The sequence below is a fragment of the Eschrichtius robustus genome, chromosome 1, assembly GCF_028021215.1.
Source record: "Eschrichtius robustus isolate mEscRob2 chromosome 1, mEscRob2.pri, whole genome shotgun sequence".
Lineage (NCBI taxonomy): Eukaryota > Metazoa > Chordata > Mammalia > Artiodactyla > Eschrichtiidae > Eschrichtius > Eschrichtius robustus.
The window spans coordinates 170962463-170977923 of NC_090824.1; the positions used below are offsets into that span (position 1 = coordinate 170962463).

General features: G+C 48.9%; 1 protein-coding gene across 5 annotated transcripts in view; it reads right to left on the minus strand.

Moving 5' to 3' along the window:
- The window catches only part of DIP2C (disco interacting protein 2 homolog C), a 360625-nt gene that overhangs the window by 64286 nt on the left and 280878 nt on the right, over positions 1–15461 (minus strand). For all 5 annotated transcript variants that reach the window (XM_068559508.1, XM_068559500.1, XM_068559492.1 and 2 more), the window contains 7 exons: positions 11903–12042; positions 9597–9733; positions 8211–8419; positions 7089–7203; positions 6417–6618; positions 4383–4492; positions 2994–3074 (listed from right to left, as the gene is read on the minus strand). In XM_068559508.1, coding sequence (XP_068415609.1) covers positions 2994–3074; positions 4383–4492; positions 6417–6618; positions 7089–7203; positions 8211–8419; positions 9597–9733; positions 11903–12042 — 994 coding nt within the window. The remainder of the gene's footprint in view (positions 1–2993; positions 3075–4382; positions 4493–6416; positions 6619–7088; positions 7204–8210; positions 8420–9596; positions 9734–11902; positions 12043–15461) is intronic.

The following is a 15461-nucleotide window of genomic DNA, read 5'->3' on the forward strand; positions in this document are numbered from 1 at the left end:
AGAAACCCACTGCCTAAGAAGAATGTTCTAGGAAAAAGTACCTCACAGGAAATTAAGGCTAACTTTTCCTAAAAGAAGCCTCGGCCGGTATCATGACAGAATGGCAGTGCAGGGTAATCCACCACCCAATCCCTATCCTAAAGACAACAGATTTCAGTGTCAATGACTGTAAATGTGGCACCATTTTAAAGTTTTACGTTACATTAAATAATGACAAGTAAAAAACACACTGAGGAATGAAGAAAAAGCCAAACAGGATTCACATTTTAAAATTCTCAAAAAGTAAAAAAAAAAAAAAAAAAAGAAAAGGTTAAAAGAGTTGGCTGGTGTTTCTCTTAAAAAAAAAACAAAACAGATGCTCTTCTGTATGTAAGTAAGTTCCAAGAATGTAAGTCTTCCACGATTTGCAGTGAATCACATCCTCAATTCCTACTATAAACCTCTCATAACAACTCTGATCCTATCGACTGCATTGCCGTGGAGGAGGGCATATGAGTGAATACTGTGTGCAACAGACAGGAAGCCAACGGGTAACCGTTTTAAGGGAGCCACGACCAAGTTCGGGAATTCACAACCAACGGAAGGGGCTGTCCAGGACAGAGGAAGCCTGGAAGCGGGTTGGGGCCCTATGCTGGAAGGACAGTGTTTGGGTATATTGAGTAAAACATATTATTAGAATGAATTTCACCTGTTTCTTTTTACTTTTTTAAAATATTGCTTTTAGAAAACATTAAATTGTGTGTGTGGCTTGCACTGTATTTCTATTGGACAGTGCTGAACTAGAAGGTTGAGTGAGTGGAAATGACACTGTAACCACCGTGGAAATGATGCTCTTGACCTTTGGTTCAGGTTGAACACTTGTCATAAGTGTGCACATGGGGTTGGAGAGGCTGGGAATGAACACAGATGCCTGGCTCCGATACGACCCTTCCAGCTGTTTGGATGTAGCTGCCTCCTCGTCCGGAGAGCCTCAGGAGATAAGGTCATGTCTGAAGGGAGGCTGCTGTAGACCACGCTGTCCCTGCGCTGACCTGAAGTAAACATACTCATGGCCTTGACCTCCACAACTCACCCCATCAGACCTTCTGTTGCTGCTGACGAAGCCCTTCTAGAATACGAGTCACTTCCGGTGAACATATTTCTCCTAATGATCCAACGTCTAGCCACAGAAAAGCACTGTGAACTCAGGGTCTGGGAATGGGGTTGATCTGCCCTGCACATTGCCAGTCCCCAAGCGAGACACAGTTAGCATGGCTGTTTTCCTCCCACTGACAGGACTATAGTCTATGAACATGCCTGAATCATTTTTGAATCTTTGTGTCTGGGACAGATAAGAAATTTCCTCTTACCCAGAGCTCTGGAGGGGTCAAGCTGCAGGGGAGGGAAAAGGGATGCCGACCCAACTCTCGCCCCTTGCTGCCCACAGTTCACGGGGGATGGCAGGCCTATCCTGGGGACGTCCTGTCCTACCTCGTCACATCAGCACCACGGCCCCACTCAGGGAGCTGAGCGAAGGGGCTCTGAGTAGGAGTCCTTCCCAGGGGCTGGGGGACAGTCTGCAGTGTGGCTCCAGCTCCAGCTGCCCCTCTGGAGGTGCTGTTGGAAACCTCTAGAGGCCACGAGAGACTCTGGAGAAAGAAGGGAAAGTCCCCAACAGTCTCCAGGAGACACGCCACGTGCACAGGACGAAGAAAGTCAGAAGAAGCAAGTAGAGAGACAGGACAGCACCAACCGGCGACGGTGCCAGGAAAGGAGAGTCTTATCTGTGTTTACAGGCTGAGGAGGAGCCAGAGGAAAGAGACGGACGAGAGCAGCAGGGCAGGCACGTTTCAGATGCGACGCAGGGCCTCCTGGTCACCACACGACTGTCGGGCTTGTCCTGCGTCTCACCACCATGCACCTGTGCACCCTGAGCACAAGAGCATTAATCCTGGGAAGAGGGTTCACTAGGCCCAAGTGTAGGTGCCAAAAGGCAAGGGTAGCAAGCGTTCCTCACAGAGGCTGGGGTGCGGGAGTGCTTTCTAAGACTCTTCCTGGGGTCGGTCTTGAACAGACACAGTGAACAAGAAACTGCTGAGGTCAACTCAGCATGCAAGGCAATTCAAGACAAGCTGTGTCAGAGGAGAACCAGAGGTTACTTCTACCAACTAAATCACCACAAAACTGGTCTGTAGCTGGACATCCAAATTAGAGGTTCAGGGAGTAACTTATATTGTTGGCATTTCCTTTCACTTGTTCTTAATCTATTGCTTTAAATGATAAGAGGTGCCTTCGCGCACTAAGATTTTGACATTTTGCAACTCTGAAGAGCCATAACTTCTTAAAGTTGCAAGTACCCATGCTTGTCAAGACGACCTACGTTAAATCTATTTTTCAGACCTTATTTCCAAAGCAAACACAAAGTTAACAAACGTATTAAAGACTTCTGCATTTAATGTTCATTGTTAGTACTATTTCTTGCATGTTTAAGGCCTTACTCTTAAGTACTATTATGGAACACTATCCGAGGAGTTTGCTTTTATAATACGAGATGTAAATATGAACTTTAATTATAAAATAGAAATTATTTTCATTCTTAAGAATGATAGCCTATAACTAAAACATGACTTCTTATTAAAAAAAAAAGGAATTGAGTAATAAAAATAAAGACATAAATACCTCATAGATCTGCAATTGTTCTGTTGTAGACATTCATAACTCATTTTGAGGGGAGGGGAAATATTGCAAAAAAATATTGCTAAAATACATACAAAAATATATGTGTATACACACACACACACACACACACACACACATATATACATATGCTCAAACCCTTATATTTAAAAGCAACCTTTCTTAGACGAAAAGGTCTCAGTCAAAATAGCAACAAACAAATAAATAAAAGGATTCAGGTAAGACTGAGGAGAAAGGTTTGAGTGGAGAATATGATACAGAAGCATGAAATTGTGGACCACACAGGGAACGACCGGGGCACACGGGCGGGGCCTCACCCTACAGTTGAGCAGCGTGTACAGCACGTGATCAGGGGTGGTCTGCGCCCTCCACTGCAGGACCTCCGAGAGGAACAGGAACTGGAACAGAGCACAGCCATTAGGTCTAGACTGTCCCGGGGGGTTGGGCTGGCCTCGACATCTAAAAGTTTAGTCTGTCTGGGTGCTTTTAAGGTGGCTTAAGACAGCGAGAGGATAATCCCATATAAATATAATTGACAGAATAAGCAGGTGCTCACAGTGCTTTCCTGACAGTGATTTGGAATTCACTGTGCTTGATTCAGACCCAGGAGTCAGAGGGCTGGTGCCATGCCACCGTGAGGGAAGTTTTCTGAAACCTGCCCAAGGATGGGAAGACTCTATTCCCCTTATAGACAGAGTAGCCGACACAGAAAAATCCTGTCTCCTGGGGCTTCCAGAAGATGCAGCAGTGATTTCTGGGGGTTGCAATGACAGAATCAGAGCTACCCTGTTTCAAAAACGGGCTCTCTTAAATTTGTTGTGTTTACAATGGCCATCCCTGAAGTCATTCCACAGCTCTGCAGATCACACAGGTGACACGTACCCACTGACTCAGTCTGTAGTAACAAGGACAGCCCTGTTTAATATCAGGACACAGCACTAGTGTCAGGATATAGGAAATACCCACATCTTCACCTTAAACCATTTTATGATGGAAATGTACTGTGAGGTGGGGAACATGGTGATCAAGTGCTTTCAGTGAACATGTTACTACATGTTACCAAACTGGCAACATCTTAAATGGTCGATTTTGTCACATTTCCTGGGAGCCCATTTAGAGTGGGACCACTTTTTGGTGAATCATGAGAGTTCTCAAGGCTGAATGTTCTAATGGGGACTTGTAGCTACGTGTGACAAACTGTGTGTCTGATGTTTAGGTGGAGTGGGGCCCAAGGATTCCTCCTACAGCTCCCAAGGCTGCTTTAAGAATGTCTGGCTCCCAAACCTGGGTTTTGCATTGACGTTTCCTTGAATTCCAACAAAGGACTGAAGCCTCACTGTAAGGTGGCTGTGAGGCAGTGTGAGTGTCAAATCACTCACACTGGCTGGAGGGAGAATCAGGAACAAGTGCTTAGGGGATGCTAGGACACGACAGGGATTGCAGACACTGGCCTCAGGCCTGCTAGTCATGGGACTGCATCACTTACCCATGCAGTCCTACAACACTGCACCCTCAGCAAACACATTTTCCTTATAAAATTACACAGACACCTCTTGCAGCACCAAGAGAGCAGGTAGGAAGAAAGGTCATCAATGGTAGATACTGGGCTGCCAGAGAGGGCAAGTGGGAGTTGGTGATGCCTGTGATACAGCATCTGGGCAGGAATGGAGAGGAGCCCAGGCGGACGTCTGACCCTCAGCTCTCACCTTCCGGGCCTGGTCATTGTCTTCTATCTGGCCCAGGTCTCTGCCGCTGGCCTGTGCGATCCTCTTCCCAGACACCAGGTTCCCCACCATCACAGAGGCAGGGCCGATCTCTGCAAAGAAGCAGCGGCACACACGTGAGGAAAACATGAGTGAAGGTCCTGAGAACATGACTTCCCACTTGGGGAAGAAGCTTACTCTGGGGAAATCCTTTCAAAGACGTAGCTTTGAAAAATCTAATTAGAACAGGATTTCAAGTAAGTCACTACCATGAAAATGACAGCAAACATGAACAAGCCTCAAGTAAGGGTACACAGAAATAATGCTTTCACCAAATTCCCATAAGTGTTCTCCCAGGCCGCTGCCTTTGTTCTCCAGTGAGGGAGATGCTGACATCTATTCATTTAGTATTTGTTAAAAAACAAACAAACAAACAACAAACAGTTTTTTGAAGACAGTTATATAACCTCCAATATTTAACAAGAATAGATGAGATAACCAGGTACCATTAGAGAATCCTTTCCTTACAACTGCCAATCACACAAAGCTGCATTTTCTGTGCTGCATGTAAGAGCGGTGCGGATCCTGGTACTCGCCGTGTGCGCCCTGAGGAGGAAGGCACCCGACTTGGCTCTCAGAGCCTGTTCACTGGGCCACGCGTCCCTGTCATGGGTTCCTAGATGTCTGACAGGTGTCTGAGCCCTGCAGCCCTGCAACGGTCACGCATCTGCCAACGATCCCTCATCATGAATGTCTGTCCTAAATTCTGCTGTCACAAACTGCGTCTCCAACACCTGGGCCCACTGGCCACCGGGTCGAGGCATCTGATGATGGACCAACGTTAAAGGTGGGAGAGGGAGGTTGGGACAGTGAGTGAGGACACCCCGGGGAGCCAAGACACTCCTGTTGATTCCATAAGAACACGGCAAGAGCCACGCTGTGGCAATCCCGGTGCTGCTGCTTGCACAGAGGGGCAAAGTCGGCGAGCCTGGTACCTGCTTTCCTCCTGCAGTATCAGTGTCCTCACCTGAATCTGGAGAGACCGCTCACCCCCATCTCATCAAGCTCACTTCTGGGGGTGGCCTGGTTCCTATATCTACCGCCAACTGTGCTGCGCCCAGTGCCCACCAGCCACCTCTAGCTGACTCGCCAGGAACTCTGCTCCTGCTGCCACTCTTCATCAGTGAAGAGTTGTCAGGGCTGGGTCTGTCTCTCCTACACTCTGGACCCACAGCCTTAGGCAGTTCCTGAACCCCTCTGTGGTACGATTTCCTCATTTCCTTGCAAAATGGAGATAAGAGGACGAAATCCATGAGGATGAAATGAGTTAATACATGTAATGTGTGGACAAGCGGCCTGCCTGTGCCAGGCACTGTTGGTCGTCGTCCTAATACCCCAGCCCGAGCTCATCCTGGCTGCCTCCGAGGTCTGTCTGCACATCAAGCCTGGAGGCCTGGGGACCTTTCATCACTAGAAGAGTGATTCCTCACCACCATATTCTTGCAATGAATTCGTTTTCACTGATAACTGTGTGCAGCCTTAAAGAGTATGATCAATTAACTGCTAGGAGGATCAAGTCAGATGGTAGATAATTACGTGTTCCCCGAACTGCAAAGCAGCAGACAAATGTTTACCATCATGACAACGTCACGAGTAGATCTGTACGATTCCTCACAGGCTTCCAGCTGCTGTGACTCATGAAACAGGTATGGAAGCCTTATTCTAATTTGTGCAGGAGGAAGACGTGACCCTGAGAGGTTCTCTGCCAAAGGCCACCCAGGAGGTCTGACAACCGCCAAGAAGGCTAGGCTCAGGCACCGCCAACACCTCTCCATCCAAGTGGTCTACACCCTCTGCTGCCTGGACTCTGCTGCATTCCATCCCATGCTTGGTAGAAAGACACTGCTTAGGGGGAGGCTGACTTGCCTGGGAGTGTGTGATGGGAGACGGAAGGGGAGGGAGGCTGAGAACCGTGGTCAGCGTGGCCCCCACCCAGCTCCAGGGCCACCCCGGGCCTGCACGGCCCTCCAGATGTACCTGGTTGCTTCTGCCGAGGCTTGGGCAGGTTTGTGACGCACGTGTGGGGGCACATCAGGACATTGCAGGGGTGAAGTGAGCCCTCCAGGAAAAGCTGCTTCGTTTCTGACAAATGGATGCCACCGAGTGGGGTTTTGGGGAGGGTGTTTGCTGGAACCAATGCCAGACAATAAACCCCAACTTGATGTATACTGTCGATTGCCTGGAAGGTCGTGAGAGAGGGAACCGTGTTAAAATAGGTATCATGAACAGGCATGGAGCAAATACTCAGACTGTGCAAATCACAACACACAGAAGCAGGTGCAGCACCCGTGTTGCTCCTGGTATGGAGACGCCGAGGTCGGAGGAGGGCAGGCTCGCCAAACTGAGAATACAGTTTTCATAGCACTTGTGGGACACCACACACACAAGAACGGACACTGGGAGAAAAGAAAGCACGCTCTCAAGGTCATAACCAAAAGGTCCTGCTGAGACCTCCACAAGCGAGCGGGAGCCAGTTCTGCAAACCTCTGAACCCTAAGCCTGGTCTGTTTAGCTCCTTCCCTAGAAGGCAACTTAAGTTTCATGGCTGATGCAATCTCTGGTCAAAAGGAGGGATGATCAGAGAGCACAATGGTGCAGGGAAGCTGACGTGAGCCCAGGAGAGGGGGGCTCGGGGCAGGAGTGAGCTACCTGCAGCACCCTGCTCATCCACTGGAAGCTGTCCTCCTCCGTGGAGTCCGGCCTCTGCTCAGCCACGATCACGATCCTCTCGTCGTGCAGGACGGTCACCGAAAACACGGCTATTCTGTGGGGACAGACAGGAAATCGCGGTGATCACATGCTGGAGAGGCTCACGAAGGGATTGGCCCTGCCATAAAGGGCTTTGCAGCTGTTACGACTGCAGAGCTCAGGGGTTCCCAGCGCCAACTACCACCTTGATGGGAAACTGCAGCTTCCAACTCCCAGGTGCTCACCCACATAAGTGCGGCTTTGGGGGAGAAGCCTGGCAAAGCTGGAGGGCAGAACCGCCACACTTCCTGTGGAGGTAGCCCGTGGCTTTGGGCGACGGGCCTCGTGCCTCGGGACAGAGGAGTCAAGCGCCGGTATCAGAACTGCTGAAATTTACTGAGCCATGCGACTTGCATCTTGAGTTTGCACCTGCCAAGCAATATTCTCCCAATCAGCAGAAATTTCCCATTTGGGAGCTAATGGTTTTCTGCTAGCTGCGTCTGCCTCTCATGGGAAGCACAAAATGTGGCGAATGGCCCTCCAGGGTGCCCTCTGCACGAAGGTGGCTCGGCTACACCCAACCCCAGGCTCTGCTTCCTCCTGCTTCCACTAGCTCGGCAACTCAGGGTGAGATCCAAAGCAGTTGACTTCCTCCAAATCAGCAAAACCTCAGGAGCCATGGTCAGCGATCCGGTGTCGGTTGTGTGCCAAGCTAGGGTTGGGGGCACCGGGAAGAAACCCATGGGAGCCAGTTTCCAGGCAGTTTGTGGATCAAATGTTACCTCTGGGTGAATGAGCTGCAGCAAGATTAATGCTTGGCTCTTTTCTCTGTGTAGTTACTTATTAAAAATAAGATTTTCAAATGGACATTCTTATTTAACTTGGAGTGAAAGTATATTTATGAGGCTCAGAAAAGTTTCATAAAATTGGACATTCAGAACTGCATGGAATCTCAGAAGTAACAGAGTCCAGTGGCTTCATTTTATAGAGGACACCAAGTCCCGTTAGTTTAAGCAATTTTTTGCAGTTTTACACAGAAAGTGTAGTCTGCGGAGAACTGTGCCAACCACAGAGGGCGCTCACCTTCCCCTGTACACGAACTTCATGGGCTCCACGGCCAGTGCTGTGGCCACGATGTCATCGGCGTTGTGTCTGCGCCCACTGACCACCATGAGCCCGTCCATCTTGCCCACCACGAACACGAGGCCCCCAGGGCCGACGAAGCCCAGCAGGCCCGTCCTCACGAAGGGGTACTCGCTGACCGGGGCCCCCGAGCTCGTCACCGGGAACACCTGGGGACAAGGAGCTCTGAGTGCCCAGCAGGGCCTGGCCTCCACCCTCCTCCTTGGAGCCCACTGGTCCTGCTTCCCCCCAGCTGGGTCTCCTCACCTGACCCTGGCTGGAGAAGCCCAGGTCCGCATAGCTGCTGTGAGCGCCAGCCTGTGGGCACCTCCCCTCCCTCCCCAGCTCTCACAGCTCGTCCCACTGGCCCATGCGCAGGGGCCTCTGAAGAGGCCTGCCACAGTCTAACAAACACTAATTCATTCTTCTGCTTATAAAACCACAGCATAAAAATGGTAAGTGGAGAAGCAAGGTGCATTTTAAATAACATCTGTCAGTTGTAAAGTGATCCCTGTTCATTAAAATGCTATTTTTCCTTATTGGAAATACACTCAAAAGAAAAATACAGAGGAAGCAAGCCCCACCACGAGTTCAAACTCGACCCCTAGTTTCCTCAACCCATCTGACAGATAAGTCGCATAGAAAAGGAGATAAATTTTATTTAGACTGTGTTTGGCTCAGTTTCAGGGGCACTTAGAAACCTGAATCCACATTCAACAAAGCTGCCTGTACAAGGCACCACATCACATGTGTTCACATCTGAAGTTCTACATGTTACTAAATTTATCCCCAAACAACTCATATTTGCTGACATACAACTTAGTCAAAGTGTGTTCCTTCTAAGGTCAGGCACACTGGGTGAAATGATACGAATTCTGAGAATGCTGGGTTTACTGGGCAGTGTGTGCATGGTGTGTGCTAACTGCATGCCACACCCATGTGCACACGGCACGGACACACACTCGTGTGGTAGAGGTAGCCGTGCAGTGTGCATGTCTGGGCGAGGCTGACAGGCCCCAGGGGGCCACTGCTCCCTCCCGCAGCACGGCCGTGCACACTCTCCAGCCCCCACCTGTCAGCTGCTGCTCTTCCTAAACGGGTGAGAACGGCGATGAAAAAAAAGGCCCCTTTTAAAGAAACTGTACTTGCTCTTTCTCAACTCTGGTTATGAGGTGAAAACAACGCTGCTAAGCCAAATTTATTGAAAACTATAAAAAAAACGGCAGGAGAAAGTGCAACCATTTTAATTACTATGAATACGTTCTATTGAGAAATTACCATCTTCTCTTTCACGTCTATTCCACGCACCTGGCAATGGCTGTCTGACGGGGCTCACCTCCCACCTACCTCGAAGGTGTTCTTGGTCATACCCGAGAGGCCGTAGTAGGACATGCCTGTGGCAACCGCACACATGCAGAGCTCCCCGACTTCGTCCGTCCTGCACAGCTGGGGAACCCCGTCCGGCTTCACTGAACACATGATGGCTGAATGCAAAACGAAGCACAGTGACATTAGAGAGAGAGGGAGGGAGGGAGGGAGTCAGAGAGAAAAAATGAATGAATACGAAAAAGAACACAAACGAGCAGAAGCAGCGTCTGCAACAAAACCACAGGTGAAAGCGAGCAGGTCCTCACAGCCCCTGAGGCAAGTGAGTTTCCATGTTGCAGCAAAACCTCACATTTTGTACTTGTGACATCAGTAAATAATTCCAATTGCTTTAATTTTAGTGTGCAAATGGCATTTAAAGGGAGTAACGGTTTCTGCCATCCAGACATGAGGATGACACTTAGAACAAGCCTAAGCGTCACTGCCGCATGCTGAGCGTCATCAGCCAGCCCACACAGCCTCCAAGATGCAGCCTGGGCCCTGAAACCAACGAGCATGAGACATTTGCTCAACAGCCTCTCAGGCTTTTCTAAACAGAAAGCCTACCCCGTCCCACGGGAATCTCAGTCTTTGACCTCAGATTCCCCATCAATGTGGGCCCTTCAGGGAAGGCTGGCGGATGCTAATTTTCCTGTTTGCGGAGCGCCAGCGATCAGGGCTGAAGCTGGTGTTTCAGGGAGGTGGTGGGTGCACCAAGTGACGGCTGAGCTGGGCAGAAAGAGTCATAAGGCTGCCCCTCACCCCCAGGTTGGTCTTAGGTGACAGGAAGTGCTGTGTCTAAAAACAGAGCCACACAAAACGCGGCAAGATGTTCAGCTCACTCATGGTAAGAAAAGTTCAAATTAAAATGACACCAAAGTATGCTTCACCCCTCAAACTGGTAAAAATCAGAAAGTCTGAAAATACACCGGGCATGAGGGAGTGGAGAAAGAGGGGCGCCCCCGCTAGCAGCAGGAATATCAATCCTTATGATCCTTCTGAAGGACAGCCTCATCAGAGTTACTCGGGTGTGTGCCTTTCACACTGCGCGTTTCTAGAACTCTCCCTGTTAGCTCTTCCTCACACCTCTGCAGGCTGGAGCACAGACGAGTTACTGCATCAACCACACTGCAGGGGCAAAAAGTGGAAAATCGCCCAATGGGAAGGGTTTGGATAAACTATTATGTGTCCAAACACCATAACGCTCCTCAGCCTGTAAGGGAATGTGTGAGCTCTTCACGTGCTCCTAACAAACGAGCTTCAAGATTCAAGATACGAGCAGGCATGAAGGGCTCTATTGTTACGTGAAATTTTAAAAAAACAGGAAAAAGAATATGCCAGTGTGTGTGTCTGTACATGTCGCCTGCATGTCTCCAATGTGGTTGCCTCCAGTGGCTGGAAAGGAGGCTTTTCACTGTACAGTTTTCTCATCTTTAGAGGTTGGAACCATGGGGAATTTATTTATTTTAAAAAGCAAGAAAGGAATGGAGCCAGGAGGCCTGGCTGAAGCTGCAGCTGAGCTGAGCATGTGCCTGGCTTTGGGGTTAGGTTGTGTGTGGATGCGACCGCCCCTGATGAGGCGAGACAACACCCGTGGGAGTGGAGGCTCATCAGAAGAAGGTCCAGACTCTGGAGGAACTGCCCCAGGAAAGGGGGCCCACTCCCTGGGGACACCATGGGGTGAGTGAGGAGAGGCGGGGCCAGGTAGGGAGCCCTACAAATCAGACTGGGGCTCCCTCTTGCCAGCAGAGCCATTCCTGCTGCACTCCCTGGGGCCCCCGCGAGGCCTCAGGAGGTGTCCCAGCACAGGGCAGGGGTGGAGAGGCAAGAGGGCTTCATCAAGGCAGGTCCTTATGCCGGGAGCTTGTCTGTATGCAACGCGGAAATGATTTCTGTGACTTAAACAAGGGCTCCTGTGCTGCAGGCAAGCTTCCATAAGGGTTTGGCCCCCAGTGCACCAGGACAACCAGCAGGAAGCTGACCTTCGCACAGGGAGAAGTTGCCCAGGTGTCGCTGGGGGTGCAGAGCGGCCCCGGGTGCCTCCTGGGGTCCCAGGGAGCATGTGACATACAGGCCTTTCCTCAGCTTCATGAACATTTTGGGTTTTCTTTTATCAGGAGAGGCCGTGTTACCGCACCTCCTGGGCTGAAGCTTGGCGAACACGGGACCAGACAGGAGGTCAGGCCGAGGTGGGCACGCTCACAGTGGGGGACACGGATGCCAGCCAGGGCAGCACCGGGGGCTGGTCCCTGGCTGGGCTCTGACTCTGCGCCTGCATCCGCGCTCACCTCCAGGCATCACGAGGCCGACGTCCTGCACGGTGAGTACAGACAGCTTTTCCTCCGAGTCCACCCGGATGACCCCATAGGTCAGCCCGTGCATGGAGAGGACGCCGCGGCCTGGGGGCTGGTTGCTGTCATCAGTGGGCCTGTAATGGCAGTTTGTGTCTGGTTAGAAGCACGTCATCTGTCTGAACACAGATATGCATGTAAATGTGCTGCATGTACACCAAGGTTGCACCTTTGGGCCCTGAAGGCCTCTGAAGGCAGGTGTGGCTGCCACACGTCCCTGTGCTCTTCTCAGCACCTGTTTTCTCTGTTCAGAAGACACCAATGCCTGCTCCTTCTACTTCTGGGCTCCTGAGAAGTGTAGAGACGCGGAGGGACTCCCTTGTTCCCCTGCCCTCCCCTTACACGTGTCCACCAGAGACCGACCAACTCCTTTTCACACCCACTCCTCTCTCCACAAGGTGGGATTTCCCAGGTTTGAAAACGGCTAAGAAGGGAGAGTCACGTCTCCAAGAAGGACGATGACAGGAGTGAGCAGAAATGCTAGACCGCCTGTGTGGCCTCCAGGCCAGACGTGCACTATGTGGGCACACGCTCAGTACTTGTAAAAATCGGCAATTATTTGGATGAGAGACCACATATAAAGTGCTTGATGGCTGGAGGAAAGTACAGCTTCACCACATCCACGGTCTGCCTTCACCACCGTCCATGGGCTCCGAGGCTGCCCCGGCCTCACCTCTGCTCTTGTTCTCCCTGCTTCCACGCAGCATCCAGCCCTGCTCTCCCTCCAAACCCCAGCCCACTCCCCCCGGGGCCCTGGTCTCCTTCTTGCCTCTGGCAGACAGCCTCGTGGCCCTCTCCCTCACTGTCCTCCAGGGTGGTCCCGTCTCCACAGCAGGTACCATATAACTATCTGTCCATGCCTCCTCCAGGAGGGTAGGAGGGTTTTCTTTTGGTCACTGTGGAGCCCCCACCCCTGGAGTAGTGTACAGCAATAAACGTCTGCTGACTAGATCAGGGAACAAATAAATTAAAACATTTCCAAGATCATGGATTTCATCCCTGCAAGCTAAAGATTCTTCAATGTAAGCAAAGTGAGAGAGTGCAGTTTAGGTAAACATCACATTTGTTTCTCTAATTTTCCATATACAAATGCTTAAGGTAGTTTTAGGATCTAAAATATGGACTGTAAATAGAAGTTTGCTATACAGCTTTAAAGTATCATCAAAGTTTATAATGAAACTAAAAACATAAATGGGGAAACACAGAAGTTAAAATTTGCAAAAAAGAGATCTAATTTGAATCAAGTAACTGGTGTAGTTAATAACGAAGCATATGTTATATGTCAATTATATCGCAATTAAGAAAAATAAAGAAGTATAACAGTCTGAAAATCGAACTATTCCATCTGTAACAATCAAAAAGAGTAGTGCTAAAAGGATATAAAAGGAAAGTCGCCCAAATAATAAGACCCACATGAAACCACCTGGAAATGAGCCCCAAACACTGGAATTGATATTGATCTCCTGGCTTTTTCTTTTCCAAAGATCCCAACAAATCAACATTTTGAAATGAAAGACAGAGGAGTCCTGCAGGAACCCTCTGCGGCCAGGGCTCCCTCACCCTCATCCTTGGTCAAGACCTCACATGAGAGTCAGAAATCATAAGCCTAAGTAACTGCTGTGTGTTGAACTGTGTCCCCCCAAAAGACATGTCCCCATCTTAACCCTCTGAACCTTGAATGTGACCTTACTGGGAAACAGGGTCTTTGCAGAAGTAATTAGTTAGGAAGAGATTATGGGTCTGCAAGCCAAGGGTTGCTGGTACCACCAAAAGCCGGAGGGAGGCCCGGAACAGATTCCCCATCAGAGCCCCCAGAAGCAACCAACCCTACTAACACCCTAATTTCAGACTACCAGACTCCACAACTGTGAGACTAAGTTTCTATAGTTTACAGCCACCCAGTTTGAGGTACTTTGTTATAACAGCCCTAGCAAATGAATTCTCCAGCTAAGTAATATAATTTGAAAGTGTGCCTGTTTTAGGACTTCCCTGGTGGTGCAGTGGTTAAGAATCTGCCTGCCAATGCAGGGGACATGGGTTCGAGCCCTGGTCCGGGAAGATCCCACATGCCGTGGAGCAACTAAGCCCCTGCGCCACAGCTACTGAGCCTGCGCTCTAGAGCCTGTGAGCCACAACTACCGAAGCCCGTGCGCCTAGAGCCCATGCTCTGCAACAAGACAAGCCACCGCAATGAGAAGCCTGCACACCGCAATGAAGAGTAGCCCCCGCTCGCCACAACTAGAGAAAGCCCGCGCGCAGCAACGAAGATCCAACACAGCCAAAAAATAAATAAATAAATAAATAAAAAACTGCACCTGCTACATCTCAAATAAACAACCTAACCTTACACCTAAAGCAATTAGAGAAAGAAGAACAAAAAACCCCAAAGTTAGCAGAAGGAAAGAAATCATAAAGATCAGATCAGAAATAAATGAAAAAGAAATGAAGGAAACAACAGCAAAGATCAATAAAACTAAAAGCTGGTTCTTTGAGAAGATAAACAAAATTGATAAACCATTAGCCAGACTCATCAAGAAAAAAAGGGAGAAGACTCAAATCAATAGAATTAGAAATGAAAAAGGAGAAGTAACAACTGACACTGCAGAAATGCAAAGGATCATGAGAGATTACTACAAGCAACTATATGCCAATAAAATGGACAACCTGGAAGAAATGGACAAATTCTTAGAAAAGCACAACCTTCTGAGACTGAACCAGGAAGAAATTGAAAATATAAACAGGCCAATCACAAGCAATGAAATTAAGACTGTGATTAAAAATCTTCCAACAAACAAAAGCCCAGGACCAGATGGCTTCACAGGCAAATTCTATCAAACATTTAGAGAAGAGCTAACACCTATCCTTCTCAAACTCTTCCAAAATATTTCAGAGGGAGGAACACTCCCATTCTACGAAACTCATTCTACGAGGCCACCCTCACCCTGATACCAAAACCAAAGATGTCACAAAAAAAGAAAACTACAGGTCAATATCACTGAACATAGATGCAAAAATCCACAACAAAATACTAGCAAACAGAATCCAACAGCACACTAAAAGGATCATAAACCATGATCAAGTGGGGTTTATCTCAAGAATGCAAGGATTCTTCAATATATGCAAATCAATCAATGTGATACACCATATTAACAAATTGAAGGAGAAAAACCATATGATCATCTCAATCAATGCAGAGAAAGCTTTCGACAAAATTCAACACCTGTTTATGATAAAAACACTCCAGAAAGTAGGCATAGAGGGAACTTACCTCAACATAATAAAGGCCATATATGACAAACCCACAGCCAACATCGTTCTCAATGCTGAAAAACTGAAACCATTTCCTCTGAGATCAGGAACAAAACAAGGTTGTCCACTCTCACCACTAATACTTAATTTTGTCCACTCCCACCACTATTACTAAATTTTAGCCACAGCAATCAGAGAAGAAAAAAAAATAAAAGGAATCCAAATTGGGAAAGAAGAAGTAAAGCTG